This window comes from Lucilia sericata, unplaced genomic scaffold (genome assembly GCF_015586225.1).
Source record: "Lucilia sericata isolate MDLA Ls3-8-SP2 unplaced genomic scaffold, ASM1558622v1 Contig001142F_arrow, whole genome shotgun sequence".
Taxonomy (NCBI): domain Eukaryota; kingdom Metazoa; phylum Arthropoda; class Insecta; order Diptera; family Calliphoridae; genus Lucilia; species Lucilia sericata.
The window spans coordinates 15,441-31,461 of NW_023995113.1; the positions used below are offsets into that span (position 1 = coordinate 15,441).

Below are 16,021 nucleotides of genomic sequence, written 5' to 3' on the forward strand. Positions count from 1 at the left end.
ATAGATAGATAGATAGATAGATAGATAGATAGATAGATAGATAGATAGATAGATAGATAGATAGATAGATAGATAGATAGATAGATAGATAGATAGATAGATAGATAGATAGATAGATAGATAGATAGATAGATAGATAGATAGATAGATAGATAGATAGATAGATAGATAGATAGATAGATAGATAGATAGATAGATAGATAGATAGATAGATAGATAGATAGATAGATAGATAGATAGATAGATAGATAGATAGATAGATAGATAGATAGATAGATAGATAGATAGATAGATAGATAGATAGATAGATAGATAGATAGATAGATAGATAGATAGATAGATAGATAGATAGATAGATAGATAGATTAGATAGATAGATAGATAGATAGATAGATAGATAGATAGATAGATAGATAGATAGATAGATAGATAGATAGATAGATAGATAGATAGATAGATAGATAGATAGATAGAGAGAGAGAGAGAGAGAGAGAGAGAGAGAGGAGAGAGAGAGAGAGATAGATAGATAGATAGATAGATAGATAGATAGATAGATAGATAGATAGATAGATAGATAGATAGATAGATAGATAGATAGATACAACGGCCGATTTGGGAGTTTTCATACAATCTGATTTTTGGTGGGAATAATTAGTGGTCACAGATTTTCATTATTTTCTCAATTCGAGCGCTATTAAAGGATCTACGGCCGATATTGAGATTTTTCATATAAAAATCGATTTTTGTGGGATTTCACTATTTTCCTAATGGGAACGTTATTTAAGGAACTACCACTGTTTTAGATAATTCATATAAAAATCTATTTTTAGTGTGAAGTATAAGTGATCGCAGATTTTTATTGTTTTCCCAAATGGGGCGTTATTTAAGGTTCTGCGGCCGATTTTAGATTTCTCATATAGAAATCGATTTTTTTATGAAAAGTCTTAAATCGGCCGTAGATCCTTATACAACGCTACAATTGAAAAAATAGTGAAAATCTGCAATCACTCATATTTCACATTATAAATCGATTTTTATATGAACAAATCTACAATAGGTCCTTAGTCCTTAAATAACGTTCTAATAAGAAATAGTGAAAATCTGCGATCACTCATATTTCCTACTAAAATCGATTCTTATATGAATGAGTGATCCTCGATTTTCAGTATTTTCTCAATCGGAGCTTTATTTAAGGAAAATATGAGTGATCACAGATTTTCGTTATTTTCTCAATTGGAGCGTTATTTAGGGAACTATGGCCGATTTTAGATTTTTTATATAAAAACGATTAATGATGTTAAATATGAATTATCACAGATTTTGATTATTTTCTCAATTGGAGGGTAATTTAGGATCTACGTCCGATTGTCATATAAAAATAGCGGTCCAGTGATCAACGTTCACCTTAATTGAACGTAATTTAAAATTACATTAAAACAGTGTCAGTGATCACGGTTTTTGATTAAGTACCAAAATTTCGGAACGATAATACATACATTAATGATATTTATTATATATGTAAGTATGTATATGAAAAACTTTTAAAAATAATTAAAACATATTAATAAAAGATTGATGCTTTGTAAACAAACAAAATTAAATTTAACGGTTATCTAACCTTACAATTCAAATGATTGGTTGTCAAGACTAAAACAGACATGTTCAACTACATACATATGTTCGATAGTGTGGTCATAGTTAGTAAACTTAACAACCAACGGCGTTACAACCTTAGATAACATTTGTTGTATTCTTATTTATAACAATTTAAAGAAAACAAACTTAAAATAATAATGAAAAAATTAATTAACTAATAAAAATAAATAATTCTTATCTATTTTATAATTGTTAGTAAATTTAGTAAAATTTCTATGTTATGTTTTCTTTCAACACTTTGACAGTTCTCATGTCGACGACGTTACTAGTGTTAGAAACGACTAACTCTGTACTCTGATTGGCACATCGACGTGTCAAAATACGACGTTGTTTGATTGAGAAAGAAAGAAAAAAGTAAAAGTTTTTTTTTCTTGTTCCTTGTATTTTGCAAATAACTTTGTTGAAAAAAACATAATAAAAACACACGTGAACATAAATCAATAGTTAAATAAAAGAAGTTTTGAAAAACTAAAAACAATAATTGAAGTGTTTGTTGTGATAGAACGGCTACAAAATGGTTTTAGCTGATTTGGGTAGAAAAATTACCACTGCCTTGCATTCGTTAAGCAAAGCCACCGTAATCAATGAAGAGGCCTTAAATTCCATGCTTAAAGAGATTTGTGCTGCCCTTTTGGAAGCTGATGTAAATATTCGTTTGGTCAAACAGTTGCGTGAAAATGTTAAGGCTGTTATTGATTTTGACGAAATGGCCGGTGGCCTAAACAAAAGACGCATGATACAGAGTGCTGTCTTTAAAGAACTCATTAAGTTGGTAGATCCTGGAGTTAAGCCATACCAACCTATTAAGGGTAGACCAAATGTAATTATGTTTGTCGGTCTACAGGGTTCGGGTTAAAACAACAACATGTACCAAGTTGGCCTATCACTACCAGAAACGTAATTGGAAATCTTGTTTGGTGTGCGCTGATACCTTCCGTGCTGGTGCCTATGATCAAGTCAAACAGAATGCCACTAAGGCTCGCATACCCTTCTATGGTAGTTACACCGAAATTGATCCTGTTGTCATAGCACAAGAAGGTGTTGATATGTTTAAGAAAGAAGGTTTCGAAATGATTATTGTCGATACCTCGGGTCGTCACAAGCAAGAAGAGTCTCTTTTCGAGGAGATGTTGGCGGTGGCAAATGCTGTTAATCCCGATAATATTATTTTCGTTATGGATGCCACCATCGGTCAGGCTTGTGAGGCTCAAGCTAAGGCTTTCAAAGAGAAAGTAGACATTGGTTCTGTAATCATTACCAAATTGGATGGTCACGCTAAGGGTGGTGGTGCTTTGTCAGCTGTTGCTGCTACAAACTCTCCCATTATTTTCATTGGTACCGGTGAACACATCGATGATTTGGAGCCGTTCAAGACTAAACCTTTCGTGAGCAAGCTGTTGGGCATGGGTGATATTGAAGGATTGATTGATAAGGTGGGTGTTGTTGATTTTTTAAATTTTAATAGATATTAAGGAATATTTTTTTCAAAATAAAACATTTTCGAATAGAAAAGTTTTCAAACATTTTCGAATGGAAAAGTTTTCGAACATTTTATAATAGAAAATTTTTTGAATTCTTTCGTATAGAAAATGTTTTAAATATTCTAGTTTACGAAACTTTTGAACAGGTTCGTACAGAAAAGTTTTTATAAATGTTTGGTTAAAAAAGTTTTTCCAACTTGTGGGTATAGAAAAGCTTTTGAAGTCAAGTCTTTCGAGCATTATCTTAGAGAAAAGTTTTTCGAACATTTTTGTACAGAAGAGTTTTTAGAACAATTTTGAAAAGTTCTTCAAACATTTTCGTTTAGAAAGTTTGTCTAACATTTTCTTAGAAATATTCCTTAATTTATTAAAATTATTATTATAATTTTAAAATTAAATAAAATTACATTTCTTTGTTTCTTCCTTTTCAGGTAAATGAATTAAAATTAGACGGCAATGAAGAACTTTTAGAGAAAATCAAACACGGTCAATTTACCATACGTGACATGTACGAACAATTCCAAAACATTATGAAAATGGGACCTTTCTCTCAGATCATGGGTATGATACCCGGTTTCTCTCAAGACTTTATGACTAAAGGCGGTGAACAAGAGTCTATGGCTCGCATTAAACGTATGATGACCATGATGGACAGTATGTCAGACGGTGAATTGGATAATCGTGACGGTGCCAAATTGTTTAGCAAACAGCCGACACGTATTGTACGTGTTGCCGAAGGCTCTGGTGTCATAGAACGTGAAGTTAAGGAACTCGTTTCACACTATACAAAATTCGCTGCCGTTGTCAAGAAAATGGGTGGTGTTAAGGGTCTTTTCAAACAGGGTGATATGACGAAAAATGTTAATCCCAATCAAATGGCTAAACTTAATCAACAGATGGCAAAAATGATTGATCCTCGTATGTTGCAACAGATGGGTGGTGTTGGTGGTCTACAAAATATGATGCGTCAATTACAACAGGGTGCAGCTGGTGGTCTTGGTGGCTTAGGGAATCTTATGGGCTTTGGTGGGAAGTGAAGTTATTAACAGTAAATGGGAAAAAGGATTTCGTTCTTCTACCAATGTTTGTTTCTTACTTCCTTTAGTTATTATATTATTTAGCAATATTTTCTCTTTTGTTTTGTTAAGGGAATTGATGACCATCTTATAATTTTCTTCCTTATAAACATTTATTATTATTATCATTTTTTTGTACCCCCATAAGAAGACAACGTGTATGTGTGTCATTAGTTTTAAATATTAAAAATGAAAAATTATTGTGTGTTAAAACCGAGAATTTGTTACAAACTAATTTCATTAAGTTAAGCAACGAGTTTTAATAGCAAACACCAATAATAATAATAAACAAGAAATCATTAAATATATATGCACGTTTCATCTGAATGAATAACAAATAAAACATAATTTTAATAAAAAAACTTACCCGTTTTGTAAAAAAATTAAAAAAAAAACAAAATTTTGTGATTATTTATTGCGTCAAGAGTAAGATTTATAATTATTTCAAATTTTCAGTATGAAACTTGTTATATGCGAAAATGTTCGAAAAGTTTTTTATACGAAAATATTGGAAAATTTTCTATACCAAAATTTTTAACAAATTTTCGATAGAAAATGTTCGAAAGTTTTCTATACGAAAATTATCGAAAAGTTTTCTATACGAAAATTATCGAAAAATTTTCTATACGAAAATTATCGAAAAATTTTCTATACGAAAATTATCGAAAAATTTTCTATACGAAAATTATCGAAAAATTTTCTATACGAAAATTATCGAAAAATTTTCTATACGAAAATTATTGAGAAATTTTCTATACGAAAATTATTGAGAAATTTTCTATACGAAAATTATTGAAAAATTTTCTATACGAAAATTATTGAAAAATTTTCTATACGAAAATTATTGAAAAATTTCCTATACGAAAATTATTGAAAAATTTTCTATACGAAAATTATTGAAAAATTTTCTATACGAAAATTATTATCGAAAAATTTTCTATACGAAAATTATCGAAAAATTTTCTATACGAAAATTATCGAAAAATTTTCTATACGAAAATTATCGAAAAAATTTCTATACGAAAATTATCGAAAAATTTTCTATACGAAAATTATCGAAAAATTTTCTATACGAAAATGATCGAAAAATTTTCTATACGAAAATGATCGAAAAATTTTCTATACGAAAATGATCGAATAATTTTCTATACGAAAATTTTCGAACATTTTCTTATACGAAAATGATCGAACTATTTTCTTTACTAAAGTGATCAAATAACTTTCTATACGAAAATGATCGAACAATTTTAGTTACAAAAATGATAAAACTATTTTGTTTACAAAAATGATCAAACTATTTTCTATAGGAAAATGATCGAAAAATTTTCTATACGAAAATGATCGAACGATTTTCTATCATTTCATTCGTTAAAAATTACATTTTCGAAAGCATCCCAGCTAGCATTTTTTGAAAAGTTTTGATCACATTCGAGTCATTTATGACTCTTTTGAACGATTAAAAGGAATGTATGCGCTCATTTTCTGGGAGATAATGGTACCCTACCCGCGAATCTTCTGAACGAGTCTTTTATGAGCCCCACTTCTGATCAGTTCTGACTCATTTTTTATATCGGGATCATTTTCAAATCATTTTTTAAGCGCTCATCTTATCAATCACTTTTAAGTCATCAAAAGCACTCAAAAATGACTCAGTTTACTGATTAATCATCCAACAATCTTCCAAATGCTAGCTGGAATGCTTATGCGTTTAAGCTAATTTTGTAAAATACTTTTTGAATTTCACTTTATTTAAAATTCAATTAGTGGACTTAGTGCTTTTGTACTTGGGCTATGATTATTTAATTTTGTCCCAGCAAACCATATGATTTGATAACAACTTTTGTATAAATATTAAGATTAGAAATGAAATTAACGAATTATAAATAGTGGTTTTATGTGGTCCCAATATTCATTTTAAATTAGTTCTGGTACGGATAAAATTTTAATGCATTTTCTAAAGGGGAGTTTGCATGCGGGTAGGGTTAATTGAGGGCTGAGCATTACATAGAACATAGTTGTAGCGATTTCCCAAATTGGAAGGTCCGGTTGTATGTATTTCCAATACGCTTCGTCCTTATACCGAATAGCATGTATGGTCCAAATATCAAATTATCTTGAAAATTGCTGTGTGTTCCTTGCGCGCAAGGTTTACATGGACACAACCAGGCCGGACAGACGGACGGGCAAACATGTCTTAATTAACTCAGTATGGTGGTGTAGGGTATACAAACTATCATTACAAATTTAAAATTCTGTTTGCTGGGTTTCAAATTACTATTATGAAATTGTTTCTATTATGGTAGAGGGTCGTTTCGTATTGTATACTACAATGTTAACGGTTATAAAATGTAATAGTTGTGTGTATGTGTATGTGACTGTGTTTTTTTGAGTGTAATAACAATAAAAACCGTCATTAAACTGTCAATGAAAGACAGTCATAAAACCGTCAAACAAGTGAAAATACCAGGCTAACAGACGAAATTGTAGGCTAAAAAATATGTCATGAAAAGTTTGTTGCTGCTGTTTGCTACTTTGTATGTACATTTTCGTGAGTTGAATAAAGAAATTTTATGGTAAACGGGAGCTAGTAAAATGAAAGGGAAGCAATGGCAAACATACATACATACATACATACATACATACATGTATGTATTTATGTAAATGTACAATATATTCTGTACATACATAGTACGTACATACATACATTTGTTGTGCAGATTTTGTTGTAAACATAATTGAAGGCATACTGTGAGTTTGGAGCAGACATATAAAACTTTCGTAAATTATAGTAATAGTTTTATTTCTTATTAAAAGTTGAAAAATTGTTGAAGAATATTTTATAACGGCACATTTTTAGTTAAATTATGGATTTTTCAAAAACAAGCTTTGTTTGAAAAATTGTCTTATAAACCTTTGATAAATTGTTATAAGGCACTTAATTATACCCTACACCATTATAGTGGGGAGTGTATTGGTCCTACACCACCAATCGGCTCAGAATCACTTAATGAGTCGATTTAGCTATGTCCGTCCGTCTGTCTGTCTCTCTGCTTGTCTGTCTGTCTGTATGTCCGTCCGTCTGTATGTTTGTTGAAATCAATTCTCTGTAGACCCCCGCTATTTTCTGGACCCAAATCTTCAACAATTCTGTCAGACATGCTTTCAAGAAGTTTCCTATTTAAAAACGGTTCATAAATAAAGGAGATATGAACAAAAATTTATATTTATACCCTACACCACATTAGTGGGGAGGGTATATTGGGTTTGTGCTGATGTTTGTAACGCACAATAATATTCGTCCTATACCCACCTTAAAGTATACCAATCGGCTTAGAATCATTTCCTGAGTCGATTTAGCTATGTCCGTCCGTCTGTCCGTCCATGTAAACCTTGTAATCAAACTACAGGTTGCAATTTTGAAGATAATTCAATGAAATTTGGTACATGATCTTTTATTGTCCCAGGGACGAAGCCTATTGAAAATGGTTAAGATCGGTGCATTATTTCACCTAGCCCCCATACAACTGAACCCCTGAATAGGGCTTGTACACCTTGTAATCAAACTACAGGTCGCAATTTTGAATATATTTCAATGATGGCACATGATCTTCTATGATATCGGAGACGAAGCCTATTGAAAATGGTTAACATCGGTCCATTATTTCACCTAGCCCCCATACAACTAAACCCCTGAATAGGGCTTGTAAACCTTGTAATCAAACTACAGATCGCAATTTTTTCAATGAAATTTGGCACATGATCTTCTATGGTACGGGAGACGAAGCCTATTGAAAATGGTTAACATCGGTTCATGATTTCACATAGCCCCCAAACAACTGAACCCGACAAATAGGGCTTTCAAGTTCATAATTATGTTTAATATAATCGTATCTCGACAAGAAGCTGCAAAACCAAGTTCTAGCTTCAAAAACTAAATCACATGTTATTTTTGTAACAGGTGTAGGGTATTATACGGTCGGCCTCGCCCGACTAGTATATATATATTCGAAACTGAAGGGATTGTCAAACAAAATTTGTTATTCTCTTCACACAGAGTTCTGAGAGAATTTAACACACTTGAGAGCTAAACGCACTCACAAAACTTCAAATTTTCTTTGCGAAATTGCGAGGATATTAGCAAATTTCATACAAATCTGAAGATATCGTTTTTAAAAGTTGGGTCACTTGACACGAAATTGTCCATATAGTATATTCTGGATCCTTTTAGATAGCTATGTCGATTTTGCCATGTCTGTTTGTCTCTCTGTCTCTGTCTGTGTGTATGTTGAAATCAATTTTCAGAAGACTGAATATATCTGCGAGATCCGAATCTTCAATAATTCTATCAGAAGAGGAACGCTGTTTAAAATCAGCAAAATCGGTCCATAAATAATTAAGATATAGGCAAAAATCCGACATAACCTTTGAAAATTTCGTTAAAAATTTAAATTTTTGATGCATGCTGAGACAGAAATTACAAACAAACAACAACAATAACACACATAATCAATCATACGATAAATTTTGTTCTTCTACTTGTTTGTTTATAAAAGCAAAGAAAGAACAACACGTTGCAAATAAAGCTGTGTGTTGTTATTGGCTAGAAACATGAAATTGAGAACCCGGATTAAGTGGGAACCTATAAAAGGCGAGACTTTTTGGTACTTTTTCGTTCTTCAGAAGGTATTTTTTGAATTTTCTATTAGATTGAAATTAAGCATATAGAGTACGAATTAAGTAAGAACCTTTAAAAGGCGTCTTTATGGAACTTTTTCGTTCTTCAGAAGGCACTTTTTGAATTTTCTATAAAAGGGCATTTTTGATACTTTTTCGTTCTTCAAAATGTTTTTAGAGCTCGAAGGGAGTGAGATCATATAAAAGGGAACTCTTTTCATTCTACATGAAATTAAACATGTTGAATCCGGATTAAGTGAGAACCTATAAAACTGGATGTTTTGGTACCTTTTCGTTCTTAAATAGATATTTTGTGAATTTTCTGTAATAATGAACCATAAAACATTAAATTAAGCCCATAGATCCCGGAGAAAGTGAGAACAAATAAAAGGGGACTTTTTGGTAATTTTCGTTCTTCAAAAGGTATTTTTTGAATTTTCTATAATATTGAACTTAGACACATGAAATTAATCATGTAGAGCCCGAATTAAGTGAGAACCTATAAAAAGGGACTTCTTGGAACTTTTTCGTTCTTCACATTTTTCTATAAAAGGGCTTTTTCGGCACTTTTTCGTTCTTCATGAAATTAAGCATGTAGAACCCAGAATAAGAGGGAACCTATAAAAGGGGCCTTTTTGGTACTTTGTCGTTCTTCAAACAGTACTTTTCGAATTTTCTATAATATTGAACCTAGAAACGTGAAATTAAGCATGTAGAGCGCGGAGTAAGTGGTACTTTTTCGTTCTTCAAAAGGTACTTTTTGAATATTCTATAATATTGAACCAAAAAACATGAAATTGAGCATGTAGAGCCCGTATTAAGTGAGAACCTATAAAAGGGAACTTTTTGGTACTTTTTCGTTTTTTAAAAGGTACTTTTTGAATTTTCCATAATATTGAACCAAGAAACATGCAATTAAGCATGTAGTGCCCGTAGTAAAATAGAACATATAAAAGGGACTTTTTGGTACTTTTTCCTTCTACAAAAAGTACCTTTTGAATTTTTTTGTAATATTGAAACAAGAAACATAAAATTAAGCATTTTAGGGCTCTAAGTTAATGCAAATCTGTAGGAAAGGATTTTTGCCACTTTTTGGAAGTTTGGACCCAGCGCCCTGAATCTATAAAGGGGAATATTCGGGTAATTTTTCGTTTTACAACTGGTATTTTTTGATTTTTTGCAGTAAAATTCGTATTGACTGTTTTTTTTTTAGCACGTCATGGTGTAGGGTATATAAGATTAGGCACAGCCGAATATAGAACTCTTACTTGTTATACTCTTCACCCTCGTGTGAAGGGTATATATAAGTTTGTTCCACAATATAATTTTCCGACTTTATAAAGTATATATATTTTGGTTGGTTATAGATAGCGTTGTCGATTAAGCCATGTCCGTCTGTCTGTCTGTTGAAATCAATTTTCTGAAGAACCCGGACATCTTCGGAATCCAAATCTTCAATAATTCTGTCACACATACTCACGAGATGTTTCCTATATAAAATCAACAAAATCCGTTTATAAATAACGGAGATATGAGCAAAAATCTGAGACAATCTCTGAAAATTTCATTAAAAAAAAGGGAATTTTTGTTTTGAAAAAAAAAGCAACAACAACATTTCCTAATGGAAGAAAAACGTATGTTTGAATGTGTGTTGGCTTTATTGCTTTGTGTATTTTTTGTTGATTTTTATGTTTCGTTTAGCGCTCTTGTTGTTGTTTGTTTTGTTTTGCTATTGCTAAAGTAAAGTTAGAGTTGGGAAAAATTAAATAAATTGAAAGTGGATACAGTACAGCCGAATATAGAAAACTCTTACTTGTTTTTGACTGAATACTTACCTACTTAAAACCTTATTCATAAAATAAAACTCTGGTTTTTGTTTTCTTTCAGAAAATCAGTGTGTTTTCTTCTTTATTTATTCAGAAAAAAAATTCTCATTTTTGTTAATAATTCTCATTTCTTGTCATTTTTTGTCATTAATTTGGTTTTGTTTTTATATAATACTTTGACTTTTTTTTAAACTATTATTTCTGTTGTTGTTGTTGTTTTCAAGGACTAAAGTTTTACAATACTACAAATGTAACTTGGTTTTGAATTATTGAGAACTATTTGTTTTTTTGTTTTAATAAAAACTTTTGTCTCACAATACTTATTTTCAATATTTTGGTTTTGAAGTTTTCTTTAGTTGGCTGTTGGGTTTGACAAATAATTTGTTGGTTAGTGTTGTTTGGTTTAAATTTGAATTTTCTTCAACACTATTTTTTTTAAACACTGTAAATTTTGTATTTCTTTTTAATTCTTTCGTTTTTTTGTTTGTTTTTTAATTTATGAATTATTTTGTTTTAACTAGAAGACCTAAGCAAAAATTAGCACAAAAAAGCTTTGCAATCTTACCTAAACTAATATTGGTTTTGAGTTTTTTCTTTGTTTTAATTTTTTTTTTTTAGATTTTTCTTCAAGAAGTTTTTTTAGTTTTTCTTGGCATATTTTTTAGCATAATTTTTTGCATTTTTTTTTCAATAGTTTTTTTATAAAGTTTTATTTAGAGTTGGGAGTTTTTTAAGAAATTTAAAGAATTCAGTTTGTTTTTGGAAAATTTTTTTAAGAAGTTTTTTAAAAAAAGCTGAGTTTTTATTATGCAAAAAATTATTACTTTTATATATAATTTTTTCTTTATTTTTTTTTTAAATATTTAATGATCGAAAATAGTTCCTAGAAAAAATTGTTTTTTATTTATTTTTTTTTTGGTTTGGTTTTTAATAGCTAAAATTAAAAATATAAAATAATCTTTCAAAGATTTTTTTTCTGTTTTTTTTTTTTTTTTTTTTAAGTAAGACTTAAAATTTTAATAAAGAGCAACAAGCGAAATTTACAAGATTTTTTTTTATTTATTTTTTTTTCTTAAGCTTAAGAGTTTTGCAGAGAATGCAGTTATTTTTTTCTTAAATTTATTTACTTTTTTATATTAATATTAATTTTTTTTTATTAAATATTTCCTAAATTATTTTCTTCGTTTTTTTTTGTATACTTTAAGCAAGTATTGTGTTTGTTGTTGTTCTTAATATTTTATTATTATTTTTTATTTTATCTTTAATAATGAGCTGTTTTTCTTAAATAACACATTTCTATGTTTCTATTATTTTTATGTTTTTTTTTTCCTCAAAAAGTTTCAAAAAAATATATTTATTCCTCATTATTTCTTAAGTTAAAAAAAATGTTTTTCCTTAAGGGAGTTTTTTCTTTTGTTTTATTTTTTAAATTGTATAATTTAAATAGTTTTTTTTTTCTGTAAATAAATAATTATTATATAATAAAAAAAAAATTAAAAGAAAAAAATTAAATAATAACTCTTTAAAAATTTTTAAAAGTTTGGTTTCTTAAACGAAAGCGTTATCTTAAAAATATTTTTATTAAAAAAAGTTACGATCGTGATGATCGTTTTTTACTCAAGTTTTTGAGTTTCTTCTGATCAACAATTTTGTTCAGGAAACAAAAATAAATAACATTATAAATAGCTTCCCCATGGGTAGCGAAGTATGTAAGTAAAGTCGCCTATGTATATATATGACGATCGCACTGATCGTTTACGATTCAAGAATTTTGTAGGTTCGTTTGAGAGTCCATTAAAAATTACTGAAATTTTGTGCGTTTGGAATTATCTAAGCAAAAACAAAAATTAATAAAATAAAGAGCAAACAGGCATATATTGCAAATGTTATAATATTTGGATGATCATAAATAAACACCTATTTAGTAAAACTTTTTTCTTGGACCTAAAAATCACTTTTAGACCTAAATATAACTTCGACAATAACAAGTCATAGTTACTTACAATCGTTTATTATTCCAAAATAGTTGCGAATGTATGCGGATATATAAAGACATCAATGGTGTCTTTTTGAGACCACAGAATGGTCGATATCTCCAAATGAGGACATTGTTAATGCCCGCTTATAGTCAATTTGAATTTGTATGGACTAGTTCAATTCTGGTGTTCTAACAGAAACATTTGTAAAATCTCTAGCTCCATTTGACGCTTTTTGGAAAAATTCTTTAATTTTAAAATCGGGGTTTTCAACAAGTATAAACAAAGTTTTAGCATATTGATGAACGCGGCCCCCGTTGCATGTTACCTTGATGATCTTCTCTATCTTGGTGTTATTGCATTTTGGGGGGAAAAGAGGTGCTACCAATACTTCTAGTCTGCCGAAACCAAGTATAAACGGCTTATGGCAAATGTATTCTCGGGTTTTCCTTGCAATGATTTGAACTGGGGATCTAAACAGGGAGTCTTATAATCTGGTAACACTTTAATCGTTAAGCCACAGCGCAGAGTTTCGGACTTTGTCTTGCCCCCGTTATTGGTGAGATCACTTCGAGGTGCACATGGTGGCGGTAGTTCAAACCAAAACTGTCTATAATTCGTTAAAAGTTTGGGGTTGTGGTCGAGACAACAGTCACTCCCCGCAGTGGAGTGACTATGGTGTTAAGTGTATAAATTAGGGAATGGATGTAGGGGTACGAAGGCCTCACCCGTCCTCATACCTAGAGTGAGTGTAACGGATGTGTCGGATACATGAGAAGTTGCTGGGATGAATGTTGAGGTTTGTAAGTTCGGTGCTATTGTCGAGACAACAGCAGAAGAGTGACTGAGGGAAATGAGTTGGTGCTAAGTGTATATAATACGGGATGGATGTACGGGTACGCGGGACTCACCCATCCGTATACCTATAGTGAGTGTGACGGACGTATTCGATACATAATAAGTTGCTGGGTTGAATGTTGAGGGGTTGGGGTTAAGTGTATATAATACGGTATGGATGTAGGGGTACGAAGGCCTCACCCGTCCTCATACCTAGAGTGAGTGTGACGGATGTGTCTGAGAAATGAGAAGTTGCTGGGTTGAATGGTGAGGGTTGTAAGTTCGGTGCTATTGCCGAGACAACAGATACGCCGCAGAGGAGTGACTGAGGGAAATGAGTTGGTATTAAATGTAATATAATACGGGATGGATGTAGAGGTAAGCGGGCCTCAACCATCTGTATACCTAGATTGAGTGTGACAGATGTGTCGGATACATAAAGAAGTTGCTGGATTGAATGTTGAGGGTTGTAAGTTCCGTGCTATTGCCGAGACAACAGATACGCCGCAGAGGAGTGAGGGAAATGAGTTGGTGTTTAGAGTATAAAATTCGGTATGGATGTAGGAGTACGCGGGCCTCACCCATCCGTATACCTAGAGTGAGTGTGACGGATGTGTCGGATACATAAGAAGTTGCTGGATTGAATGTTGAGGGGTTGGTGTTAAGTGTGGGCCTCACCCATCCGTATAACTGTAGTGAGTGTGTCTGATGTTTTTCAATGAATGTTTCGGATAAGTGTGAAGTTGCTCGGTTGAATGGTGTAAGATATATACTGCAAGTAATATCAATCAATTTTCCTTCATTGTCGGGGTGTAAAAAGCACTAAAAAGCGTCGTTTACTCAATTTCGAGTTTTCCAGGAAAAGTAATATTGGAGCAAACAGGAAGTACTTACTAAATCCTGCTCTAAAGTTATTTTCTGTGTTTATTAATCTATCTGCTTACTCTGTGCTCCATTAACAAGTTGTAGTACAGTACGATTTTTATTTCACATACGTATAGTATGACTAAAGAACGAATTCTCTCTGTAGTGCATTGTGTGATCCACAGGAACAAGTTTCCTAATTTCTAAAGATCACATTTCATTGGTGTATCGATTGAATAGTGAAACTTACCCCACCCACATTGCTAAGCTAGTCCTGTGACACAATAGAGTTGTATAACCTACTGTCAGCGATAAGTACCTTCGCCCTCCTTGAAACGGATATAAGTGGTGTAAGGAGGTCAGAAGAGTGAAGTATGACTTGCACCGTTTAAGAAAACTGAGACACTTTCATCGTACGATACGGGTTACGTGAACTAGTTCCCTTATTTTGGAAGAACCCATTCTATTGGTGTATCGATAGAACAGTGAAACCCACCCAAAATTGAGACGGTGAATAAATAGTGTTGGATAACTTACTGTCACCGATAAGTACCTTCGCCCTTCTTGTAGCACCGGCCCATCCATGAAAGTTGTGTTCCGTTTTAAGTCGTATATAGGTGGTGTATATGGTAAAGAGGCCAGAAGAGCGAAGTATGTCTTGCACTGTTTAAGAAAAATGTTACACTTTCGACATACGAATGTGCGGCTTTTTTGAACAAGTTCCTTCATTTCGGAAGAACACATTCCATTGTAGTGTCGATAGAATAGCAAAACCCACCACACATTGCGACGGTGCTCCGGTGAATCAATATAGTTGGATAACCTACAATCACCGATAAGTACTTTCGCCCTCTTTGAAGCACCGGCCCATATATGAGAGTTGTATTCCATTTTAGGTCAGATATAAGTGGTGTAGACAGTAAGGAGGTCAGAAAAGTGAAGACACTTTTGACGGGACTCTAAAATAAATTACTTTATTTCGGAAGAACACATTCCACTGTAGCATCGATAGAATAATAGTGTAGATAGTAAGGAGGTCAAAAGAGTGAAGCATGTCTTACACCGTTTAAAAAAACTGAGACACTTACGGCGTACGAATATGCGGGTCTCTAAAACAAGTTACCTTATTTCGGAAGAACACATTGCACTGTAGCATCGATAGAATAATGAAACTCACCCTACTTTGCGACGTTGCTCTAGTGAATCAATCGAGTTGGATACTCTACTGTAACCTATAAGTACCTTCATCCTCTTTTTAGGTCGGTCGGATATAAGTCGTGCAGATTGTAAGGAGGTCAAAATAGTGAAGTATGTCTTCTACCGTCCATTGTAGTATCGATAGAATAGCGAAATCCATTATATGTCGTATAGTTGAAATCGATTCTAATGGCACAACCTCATTCGGAGATTACCACTAGAACTTGGACATGGCACAATCTCCAAGGGGCTGGGCCTTTAATTCAATGAATAATAGAAGAAAGAAAAGTTGCTATCATCTGCAAAAGAGTAGATATAGTTGGATTTATGATTTGCCACATTTGGCAATCTCCAATGCGCTGGGCCTTTAATTAAATGAATAAGAGAAGAAAGAAAAGTTGCTATCATCTGCAAAAGAGTAGATATAGTTGGAA

General features: G+C 31.9%; 1 protein-coding gene across 1 annotated transcript; it reads left to right on the forward strand.

The window, feature by feature from the left end:
• The first annotated feature begins 1,939 nt into the window (after positions 1-1,939).
• LOC119610235 (signal recognition particle 54 kDa protein) lies at positions 1,940-4,575 on the forward strand. Its single transcript, XM_037965370.1, is given in 3 exon segments — positions 1,940-2,509; positions 2,511-3,089; positions 3,569-4,575. Coding segments are annotated over 3 exon segments (1,524 nt in total). The 5' UTR covers positions 1,940-2,170; the 3' UTR covers positions 4,175-4,575.
• Positions 4,576-16,021: the final 11,446 nt, after the last annotated feature.